The sequence below is a fragment of the Asterias rubens genome, chromosome 1 (assembly GCF_902459465.1).
Source record: "Asterias rubens chromosome 1, eAstRub1.3, whole genome shotgun sequence".
In the NCBI taxonomy this organism is placed as follows: Eukaryota; Metazoa; Echinodermata; class Asteroidea; order Forcipulatida; family Asteriidae; genus Asterias; species Asterias rubens.
Window position 1 is genome coordinate 4,606,828 of NC_047062.1, and position 12,292 is coordinate 4,619,119.

At 37.3% G+C, this 12,292-nt stretch overlaps 1 protein-coding gene across 1 annotated transcript; it reads right to left on the reverse strand.

The window, feature by feature from the left end:
- Positions 1 to 1,507: 1,507 nt before the first annotated feature.
- Positions 1,508 to 12,292, reverse strand: LOC117294525 (neuronal acetylcholine receptor subunit alpha-10-like). The gene is made up of 6 exons (XM_033776980.1): positions 12,229 to 12,292; positions 9,329 to 9,477; positions 8,568 to 8,612; positions 3,465 to 3,574; positions 2,568 to 3,106; positions 1,508 to 1,838 (listed from the first exon to the last, which is right to left on the reverse strand). Exons 1-6 carry the CDS (start codon positions 12,290 to 12,292, stop codon positions 1,582 to 1,584), a joined length of 1,164 nt encoding a protein of 387 aa, XP_033632871.1. The 3' UTR covers positions 1,508 to 1,581.

A 12,292-nucleotide genomic window follows, 5' to 3' on the forward strand; every position in this document is an offset into this window, starting at 1 on the left:
GACACACCTCATGATTATATACAACTACTGTAATATACACTCTTAAAGTTATAGTGTTTAATTCACTCTACAAAACCTCCGGCCAGTGACAATAAAAAATAGATTAATAATATAAACAAGTTAAAACGACACTGCCAAGTTACATCAAAAATACTATAATGTTTGTTACTCCTTTTTCATTAGAAGATTTAAACTTTACGAAGAATTGCCACTCACCGTACAGTCTTAAAGTGTCGAATCAAAATTATTTTTTTAATGAGTAGGCCTACACATTGGGTGCGTTCGATTAGCTTCCCTGGGTCGACCCCGGTCTGCCCCCGGTACGTTGAAATAGCTTTGACCTTATTCCAAGGGCTCACCCGGGTCAGCCCCAACGTCACCACGAGAGGGTGAGTTTAGCTTTTGTTAGGGGCTCTTGGGTGGGCTCCCCCGAGTGAGCACCGCGGGGTCGACACAGGGAAGCTTATCGAACGCACCCACATAACATAGCGCAAAACCCTAAATACGGGTTTCTCATTGTTGCCAATGCTTGCTCACTGAATTTTGCCCACAGTAAAAACAAGGGTATTAAACACACAAATAGAAGATTTGTACTTTTTGAGAAAGACACAAATTTCTCTCTGAAACATTTGATTTAAAATAAGACTTCAGACCTTCTCAGGAATCTGAAAGTCCACAAATTTGTGCAACAAGGGTTGTAATATATTACATTGTTGATTAACTGAACAAAAAGGTTACGAATTAAAGGAATCATGAACCTTGTATTTGAATGAAGTTTTCCCAAAACACGACAGCACTACACAGAATGTGACTCTTTCACTAAAAATGGACTATGCACACTTTCACTAAAAATCCAAGTTATAAAACACAAGGACAAAGAAAAAGTGCATGCAACCATATTAACATAACATCATGCCTCGCAATGAGACCACCAGTCTAGTGAAACATTGCCCAATAATGTCACATCAATAATATTTTACACTTGCAATGGCTAGACGATGACCTTTGACCGTACAAAAACCATCCACAAATTATTGCTACGATTCTAAAATCAATAAATTACTTAAACGGCAAACACCATAAAACATAAACGGCAAACCTAATGCACCTTTAAAGGCGGACACTATTGGTAGTTACTCAAATTAATTATTAGCATAAAACCTTAGGCTACTTGGTAAACGAGTAATAGGGAGCTGTTGATAGTATAAAACACTGTGAGAAACGGCTCCCTCTCAAGTAACGTAGTTTTCGAGAAAGAAGTAATTTTCCACGAATTTGATTTCGAGACCTCAGGATTAGATTTTGAGGAGGTCTCGAAATCAAGCATCTGAAAGCACACAACTTCGTGTGACAAGGGTGTTTTTCTTTCTTTCATTAATATCTCGCAACTTTGACGACCAATTGAGCTCAAATTTTCACAGGTTTGTTATTTTATGCATATGTTGAGACACGCCAAGTGAGAAGACTGGTCGTTGACAATTACCAATAGTGTCCAGTGATACGGGGAGGGCGCCCGCGTGGAGGGCTGCTTTGATCACGATGATTAGACCCTTAAAACGTGCACATGATCTTACATTAACATCATGCCCGAAGCATGGCGAAGGTAACCAAAATAAAAATAACAGATGCCACCAGGAACAAATGAAACAAGGCGCTGTCAGTCGTCCTTGCGATTGACTTCCATGTGACGTCACTTTTCTGACGACTGATGTACGTCATGACCTTGATGACCAATGGCGGCACGGGTTTGTCGGTTGATCTGTGAAACAATCTGAGCACGTAAACCGAGGCAAAGATAGAAACGCAACCCAACACCACCATGCAGAAAATATAGACATCTGAAATACAAAGAGAGATGGTTCACTGTAAGTTGTCTGTTGGAACGTTAGGGGTCAGAATATTGACCCGGATTCGGATCCTTGGGGCTGGCCCATTTGGGGGTCAATGAGACCCGGTATATGCTTCAAATGACACATAAAATAACATAAACTTGGTCCTATTTGGGGTCAGTGTGACACGGTATCTGCTTCAATATTACACAGAAATGGTTCAAACTGACACCAAATCCGATGGGGTGGGGTGGGGTTGAATGGAATGGCAAAGACTGTGGACGTAAGCACAAAACGCCAGCAATGGTGAATATCGGATAAAATAATATTGAGCCTAGTTCACTTTTCCATTAATCATTCTTCTTGTTTGCTTTTTGTGTTTTGTTGTTGCTTTTGTGTTGTTGGTGTTTTACACACATGGAACCTACTGACTGAGTATGGGTGTTTCATCTCCATGTGGTGTCATGTTGCCCGAGATGAGTTGTTGAAAGAGGATGAGTATTTGAGTTGTACATTGTTGCGCGCTTTTCAGGCAAATATCCGTTTACGAATTGACTCCCCCAAATGGCGATCGTGGCAGCAGTAGTATAGCGGCGCGCCTGTGTCGGTCAGTATTGAGGTATCCCATGCCCAAACTATGTACGAAAATGTATATAATTATGTCATTGTGCTTCGAGCAACGCTGTGAATGTTGTTTATTGTTGGTGTTTTTTACTCACAGAGGAAACCTATACTTACTGAGTATGGGTGTTTCATCTCCCTGTGGTGCCATGTTGCCCGAGATGAGTTGTTGAAAGAGGATGAAAGCCAGTAGGTTGGACATTCCCAGTGAGATCTTCTCTCCAGACTCGGGTGGCATACAGAAGACCATGACAGTGATCATCGTGAGTAAAACAGAAGGTACCAGAATACTCAAGATGTAGAAGTTAGAAGCCCGTTCTAATGTCAGCGTATAAACAACCTTCGCGAAGGGGTACGTGCAGCAGTTGTATTTCTTCTCATAACGATGGGCGTCGACTCGAAGGAGCTGCCACACTCCATTGCTGCTGAAGACATTTTGTTTGGAGTCGAAATCGTCAAAATAAAACAGATCGAGGCGGGAGACGTCGTAGATCCAGGAGAGAAATGTCAAGTTGCACTGTTGAGTGTCGAAGGGGAACTTTAAAACGTTGACTTTACACGTCACTTTGAGCATCGAGGGTGTATACCAGTTGACATGACCACTGGGTTGGACATTTGCCTCAATGGTAAGCACGCTGGAAAAGTCAAACCTTACACTGAAAAAGATGTCAAGACAAAATATGGTATCCATTTTATTTGCATAAAAAACACATGAATTTGTATCTCAAGGGTGACAACATCCCGACATAATTATCTCGGTATAATGTAGATTTTTTATGCGTTTAGGATGTTGTCATCCGGAGTACGTCAGGATCTAAACATGTCGGATGGCACCTCAAGAGCTCCGTATTTTTTTTCTCTGGGCCACTTAGCATTATCTTAACCAATGTGTAGGACGGAGCCCGTATATATAAGTAAAAATTACTTCGTTCCCCTAAATTGTTATTTCGTTCCAAATCTCTGGTATAAATTATAGCAATAGTTATGGCATGCACGCCTACCGGCAATACTTACTTTTCAGTTAGAACGAGACGTGGTTTCCATATATCTGAAGGCATTATAAACATCTCCTGCAGTCCATTGTAGTCGTCAGGATTCCAGACCAGATACTCGTCTTTCCATGCCTTGAAAGACAACATTGCATTCGACAAGTCATTGTAGTTTAAATTCATTCAACTCATTATTACATTTCCCAATCCATTTCATTTAAATTTTATTGATTTTTTATGATTTCAATCATTACAAAAAATATTTTCTACTGTTAATTTTTTCACCAAAATGGAAATGAAGTTATTTTCGATTTGAATTGGATTGAAATATTTAATTCTTTTATAAATGTTATGTATGATTGTGGTCATTATTGTGTAGAATATTTACAACTGTTTACATACCTATAGATGACCAGTAACAGCCAATTAAAAACAAATGTGAAGTAATAATAATATTATACATAATATTCATCATGTTTCCCTTCCAGTCTGGAGTTTATTTGTTGTTTCTATGGAAACCTTGTACAGATGGATTTCATTGTCACCAATAATACATTAGTCTCGGTAAACCACACCAACTGGCAAGTAAATTAGATTTACCGTTTACTAAGTGCTCTTCTCTCGTAGGCAACACGGAATCAAAAATAGTAAATGATAATGTTCACAGCCACAATCATAATTATGGGTACACATTTTGTTCGTGTCTATCTTATGGTCAACAGGTTGAAAACCACTGATGAAACATCTGTCTCAAATATCAATTAACAATCACTGTGTCAATTAATAAAAGGTTTCAATAAACGTTTATTCCATACTCTTGTTGAAAAAAAAAACCAATTGTGAGAATTAAACAGTACATAGAAATTTAACAAATCTAAAGTGTATTAAATTATACAGAAAAACAATATAATCTAAAAGCAAAAATATATATATTAATAACTAGGAATTAACTATGTACAAGACAGGAGCGAGAGCATGAGGCTGTTAGAGTAAGCCGAGGCTTGTAGACAACAGCCTTTATACAGAAAAGAAAACACACAAACAAACAAACAAACAAACAAACAGACAGACAGACAGACAGACAGACAGACAGACAGACAGACAGACAGACAGACAGACAGACAGACAGACAGACAAACAACATACACACACAAACAAACAAACAAACAAACAAACAAACAAACAAACAAACAAACAAACAAACAAACAAACAACAAACAAACAACAAACAAACAAACAAACAAACAAACAAACAAACAAACAAACAAACAAACAAACAAACAAACAAACAAACAAACAAACAAACAAACAAACAAACAAACAAACAAACAAACAAACAAACAAACAAACAAACAAACAAACAAACAAACAAACAAACAAACAACAACAAACAAACAAACAAACAACAAACAAACAAACAAACAAACAAACAAACAAACAACAAACAAACAAACAAACAAACAAACAAACAAACAAACAAACAAACAAACAAACAAACAAACAACAAACAAACAAACAAACAAACAAACAAACAAACAAACAAACAAACAAACAACAAACAAACAAACAAACAAACAAACAAACAAACAAACAAACAAACAAACAAACAAACAAACAAACAAACAACAAACAAACAAACAAACAAACAAACAAACAAACAAACAAACAAACAAACAAACAAACAAACAAACAAACAAACAAACAAACAAACAAACAAACAAACAAACAAACAAACAACAAACAAACAAACAAACAAACAAACAACAAACAAACAAACAAACAAACAAACAAACAAACAAACAAACAAACAAACAAACAAACAAACAAACAAACAAACAAACAAACAAACAAACAAACAAACAAACAAACAAACAAACAAACAAACAAACAAACAAACAAACAAACAAACAAACAAACAAACAAACAAACAAACAAACAAACAAACAAACAACAAACAAACAAACAAACAAACAAACAAACAAACAAACAAACAAACAAACAAACAAACAAACAAACAAACAAACAAACAAACAAACAAACAACAAACAAACAAACAAACAAACAAACAAACAAACAAACAAACAAACAAACAACAAACAAACAAACAACAAACAAACAAACAAACAAACAAACAAACAAACAAACAAACAAACAAACAAACAAACAAACAAACAAACAAACAAACAAACAAACAAACAAACAAACAAACAAAAAACAAACAAACAAACAAACAGACAGACAGACAGACAGACAGACAGACAGACAGACAGACAGACAGACAGACAGACAGACAGACAGACAGACAGACAAACAAACATACACACACAAACAAACAAACAAACAAACAACAAATAAACATCGAAGAAGAAACAAGGGCAAGACAATTACACAATGACAATACAAAATGCTGACGACAAAAACACAAAGAATGTTAAACCAGGCGGTTAAAGATCTTAAAGGTGCTTGAGAGTTTGTCAAATACAAGATCTGGAAAGAGTTCTCTATGCCATCGTTCATTTGTTGTCTTTGTAACAACAAGTAACATGTATACCCATAATTGATTGTGGCTGCACTGCAGACACTGTTAAATAATTGACACCATGGGTGTTTCCGCACATACCAAGAAAAGAATCAAAATTTACACCACAGGGTTTCAGAATAAAACAAATTTCTGCAAAAACAATAACAAATGTGTTATGATGTAGAATGATTGTTTTCTCTCTTCGGTATCAATTTAATAATATGTTAAAGCCAGTGGACACTATTGGTAATTGTCGTAGACAAGCCTTCACAGTTGGTGTATCTCAACATATATGCATAAAATCACAAACCTGTGAAAATTTGAGCTCAATCGGTCATCGAACTTGCGAGATAATAATGAAAGAAAAAACACCCTTGTCACACGAAGTTGTGTGCGTTTAGATGGTTGATTTCGAGACCTCAAGTTCTAAATCTGAGGTCTAGAAATCAAATTCGTGGAAAATTACTTCTTTCTCGAAAATTATGCCACATCAGAGGGAGCCGTTTCTCACAATGTTTTACACCATCAACCTCTCCCCATTACTCGTCACCAAGAACAGTTTTTGGCCAAGAATTATTTTGAGTAATTGCCAATAGTGTCCACTGCCTTTAACACCCGCGGTGTCAGTTTAAAAGAACACGTTGCCTTGGATTGGACGAGTTGGTCTATAAAGCGTTTGAAACCGTTTGTTATGAAATGTATACGGTTAGAAAGATGTTTTAAAAGTAGAATATAATGATCCACACAAGTATCACTCAAAATTGCACGGTTTTCTTTTTACGCCATACATACATACATCCATACATACATACAACTAAATATTTATAAAGCGCCTTTACATCAAGATCAAAGCGCTGGAAAGAGCAAGACCAATGGAACTATTAATACAACAAATTACATCTGATACAAGTGAGTTTTGAGAGATTTTTTGAATAAAGGCAAAGAGTTACAATTTCTGATGCGTACTGAGAGGTTGTTCCATATTCGCGGAGCAATAAAGGAGAAAGTCCGGTTGTGCGCAGATGAGAGTGTTCTGATGGTTGGGTGTTCGGCTAGGCGTGTGTTGTCAGAAGCTGATCGCAAGCTTGAGCGTGGCGGTTGGTAGAGAGCAAGGCAAGATGATAAGGAGCCTGGTGCTATTCCTTGAAGACATTAATTAAACACAGTAACAAAAACTTTGAAAGGTACTCTCTCTTTGACCGGGAGCCAATGTAACTGCTGAAGGCAGGGTGTCGCGTGGTCATATTTCATAGGCTTGCAAATCAGCTTGGCACGATCGGCCATTTATGGGAGTCAAAATTTTGACTCCCACAAATGGCCGACCGTGTTATTGGACGAGGTAAAAAGAAGACCACGCAATTTCGAGGCATATTTGTGTAGATCATTGTATTCTACTTTTACATCATCTTTCAAACCATATGCTTTTTATAACAAACGGTTACAAACGCTTTTAAAGACCAACTCGACCGATCCAAGGCAACGTGTTCCTTAAAAAACCCAGTTTTTGCAGTGTGTGCACGAATTTATTTTGTTTACACACAGATCCTTGTAATTGATTGGTTGGTTGAAAAAAAAAAAAACTTGTTATTTTGTCATGTTTACAACTTAAGCAATGCTCTAGTTACAATTTTCGTACGAGTCCTGTGTGGACAATAAATTGCACATTGCGCGCTCACTATTGGTTGGCAACTGTGTCATTTTTGGTTTGGACTGATGGGCTTGACGCATTAATACGCGGCCGATTGATCAGCCCGGGAACGAGGTTGAAAGTACATTGACTCACAAAATGGCGAACTATGCGCCGGTTTATGCGTGGTGAAATTTAGTTCCAATCATTCCCGCCCGATGACAAGGTTGTGTCACGGGGACAATAATTGTTGTTTCTGCATTGAGTCTTCTGCTTGTTTAGAAAGCAAAGTTTTTCAAATGAAGTTTCAGCGTGTGTGTCAGTTAAAGTGTGAGTTATATAAAACATATTGAATGCAATAGGTTCGTGCAATGTCGCAGAATAAAAGCATTTGGTGAAATCTGCATTTACTTTTCCATTTCACGAGAGGAAGCCGAGTGATATGATTTCACCTCGTGGTTATGCACCCAAATGCACACAATGTTGTATAACGCTATCAGTGACAGGATAATCATGGTGTAATAGGCTGGTCATACCGTTATGGGTATTAAAATACCATTAGTAAGATTTGAAGTTATTACATTACATCAATACTCAAGCTGTCCCCCACCCAACCAAGTTTGAGCTATGCATGGAGCTAATGGAGACTGGTAATACCATGGGGGAATACCATTAGTAATATTTGAAGTTGATTACAACACGTCAATGATCAAGTTATCCCCCATCACCCAACCAACTTTGAGCTACACTGATAGAGCTACTGTAGAGCTACTTATTGGAGACTAAACTACACACCAAAGGCTTCTGATGTATTTTAAAAACAAATTTGAGATTGTTGGAAGCATGCATCGATTACTCGATGTAGATCTATACAAAACTACAGTCGAGTTCGAGTTTTATTAACAAGTATGGATAGATTTATTGACTTTGAAAAATTAACATACACGTTATTCCGTGAGAAGAAGGTCGGCTTTACTTACCAACCTTCGCCAGATGTCCAATGTCAACTGCTGCCGCGTTTCATCCTGTAAAACATCGAATATTGATATCTCAAGACGTTAACAAGTTGACTTTTCATGTTTCACCATCGCAAATACTCGGTATACGCGCACGTTAGGCGTGGAATGAGGTGCATGCTGGTAAAGATTTATTATAGAGATCATCGCTATAGCTAGACCAGAATGCACCTCATTCAACTTTACTAGTGCTTGCGCTATGGGTATTTGCGCTATACTAGATATCTTTACTGGTCATCTTAACTATAGTACAAGATAGCAAAGTATAACTTTTATGTCGAATAATAAACCTAAACCAATGAATTACTAATATAAGCTGTCCGTGTCACTGTCAGTATAGGCCTATGTACACTCTTAAAACTAAAGAGTTGAATCCAAAACTTGAAAGAGTTCAGTGAGTGACAACACTTTGAAAGTGTTTAATCAAGCATTTGATATGTTACAGTATTCAGTCCACAATATTAAGTGCCAGTGTAACGTTTAACAAGCTGATCCAACAATTCTAAGGAATTCTTTTGAGGAATGATGATCGACACTTAAATTGTTGAGTTAACCCGTTTTGCGTTTGATCAAATTAATTTAAAACGCTGGATCCAACACTTTCAAAGTGTGGTCACTCACCGAGCTATTCCAAGAGTTGGATTCAACTCTTTAGTTTTAATGAGGGTATCAATATTCTCTCCCAACACAGCATAATAGATGGATAGAAATCAGAAATGACTCACAAATTCTACAATTTGCCCGATAAGTAAACGCAATGTGACGTGAAGCGGTTGCGACGAGTTCAACACTGGTATGACATCCTTCGATCCATACTTGCTCAGTAGATCCCTTGTGAGATTTTTAGCGTGTTCATTCCCACTTACTTGTGTCCCTTGATAAAGAAAATAAATATTTTGAAACATTTGAGTCGACAAGTTCTGATGTGACAGTGGTGCATTTCCGGCCGATCTTCTGCAGTTTGAGAAATTTAGCAAGTTCAAGAGTCCAGAAATAGAACATTAATGTTTATAGTCTAAACAACAAATATTTCGATTTGGAACCCTCGAAATTTTATTTCATTCCCTCAAAATAACCAACCTTTTCATGGAAACAAAATATTGTTTTTCGAAGGAAGGAGCGAAACATCATGGACCCCCTTACGGGTTCCGTGTGTGTACAGACGCGGTACCCTGTGGCACTCTTGCGACAAAAGATGCATTAACCAGCATCTCATCAGATTTAACCAGGGCCGGATTGCATTAAAACGAGCAGTATAAGACCAGTCTACGGTCGGCTTTCTGCCTTAGATGGTCTTAGCTTAGTCAGTCATTAAGCCCGTTGCAATAAACCGGTGTTTATAGATAAGTCGGCGAAGAGTAATGCAATACGAACAAACGCCCATTACTTTAGCTTCGATTACGACCGGCCGCAATCTACACGCCAAACGAGCCGTAACAACAATTAGTGATGGCTTTGGGGAAAAAAACTGAGTACAAACGTAAGGTGACAATGCAGTCTTTAGCCAAGCTGTTGAGTTGGCGCTGCAGAGAAATTTACGATACGAAGTAGGCCTATCATCACCATTATGCCTCTAATGGCTGTACTACATCAAATCATCTACAACTACAACATATTGCAGTGCGATCTTTTGAAACCAAAACAAGGACCGATTACAGCCAGCTCAGAGCTGGCTTAAAAGGCAGTGGACACTATTGGTAATTACTCAAAATAATTATTATCATAAAATCTTTCTTGATTACGAGTAACGGGGAGAGATTGATAGTACAACATTTTGAGAGTGATGTAAATTTCGAGAAAGAAATAATTTTCCACAAATTTGATTTCGAGACCTCAGATTTGGAATTTGAGGTATCGAAATCAAGCATCTAAAAGCACACAACTTCGTGTGACCATGGTGCGACTGGGGTGTTTTTTTCTTTCATTAATATCTCGGACATTCGACGACCGGTTGAGCTCATATTTTCACAGGTTAGTTATTTTATGCATCGGCACTAACATTGCCCAGGGTCCAATTGTGGCACTGCAGACCTTATTATTATTCACTTACGTCACCTTAATAAAGTGTTTAGTGTGTACCATCGTAGATAAGATACAAGTTCCGCGGAAGTCAGCACCGTAAGTGGGCCCGGATGTTTTATGGGGAACTAGTAAATAGAAAAGGGACTCTGAAGTACCATAATGGAACCACTCAGCATACAAGAGCAAAACTACAATATCTGGATCGGCTCAACATGTTATCTTTCATCTTTCTAGACTGATACCATCACTTGCACAATGGTAAAAGACACTGTAGTTTTGGTAATTGCTCAAAATAATGGTTAGCATAAAACCTTACTTGTTAGCGATTAATGGAGTGATGTTGATATAACATTGTGAGAAACGGCTCCCCTGAAGTAACGTCGTTTTCGAGAAAGAAGTTATTTCTCACTAAAAGAATTCTCACTATTTGAATTTGGTTTTGAGAACTCAGAATTTGATTTTGAGGTCTCAAAATTAAGCATCTGAAAGCACACAACTTCGTTTGACAAGGGTTTTTCTTCTTCCATTATTATCTCACAGCTTCGACGACCAATTGAGTTTAAATATTAGATACACTAAGTGAGAAGACTGGTCTTTGACAATTACCAAAGGTGTCCAGTGTCTTTAATTCTCAGCATTTTCTACCCAACTGCAGAGGTGTTGTTTGCAGTTGCTTGACTGAATCTAATTTCAGCCGTTTTCATGTAGTGCAAATTTAAAACTTCAAGAAGAGATGTTTCAAAAATTGTCTTTGGCACAGTGATACACCACTCGAGTATTTTTTTGCATGCAACTGTTTTGAATAGAATTTGAAAAAAAAACTTTTCGCCTAAAATGCTGTAGCTATTCATTCTACATTCTATTGAGGATTGGACGGCAACCTAAATGAAAAATAGGTAAATTTACGATATTTTTTAATGAAAAAACGCAAAGAAGCGATTGACGCTAGATAGGCCTAAACAGTCACGATAATAAGCGTTTATAAAACCCCACATTATTATACTCAGCGATTAATTACAAAAAAATACCAGTTACGAAACACAATTTTCGAAATGAAGATACAATCTCATGGGGGTGGAGTTAGAGTGACTAAAGTGGGGGGGGGGGGGGCGAACGGGCGATTCCATCAACAATGAGAAATTAAATATCTTAACATTAAAATGAAATATTATTTACATGTATATAGATCTCGGTATAAAGTTGTTTAGCTTTAGTAATCATTTTGAAGAAAATTAAATTGATGTATGAAAACAAATTTGTCCATACTTGAAAAAACGTGTGTATGGATCCTCCGCCATTTTGTCTTGCCTTAATAGTCAACAAGTCAAGTAACCTCTCAGATACAACACAAAAATTACCGTAGAAATCAAGAATTTCAGCCGCTTGATGGAAAAATTAATGATTCGATCATTGAGATAGATTCACTTCCGATGTATCCTCTATACTCATAACTCCAATAGGACTTTTAAAAATACAAGGATGAATGGCTCGATAGACGAAGTTATACCGCCCTATCAATTACATAATTTCAACCTGAATCCCCCGCCCCCCATGAACATATCTGTAATCACTTTGAAGAAATGAACATCTTTTGCGATCTTACCTGTACATCCTAAGATAAGAAGAATCCTTAACAGTGTCTGGGCCGTGGCTATCCTCTTGCCCAT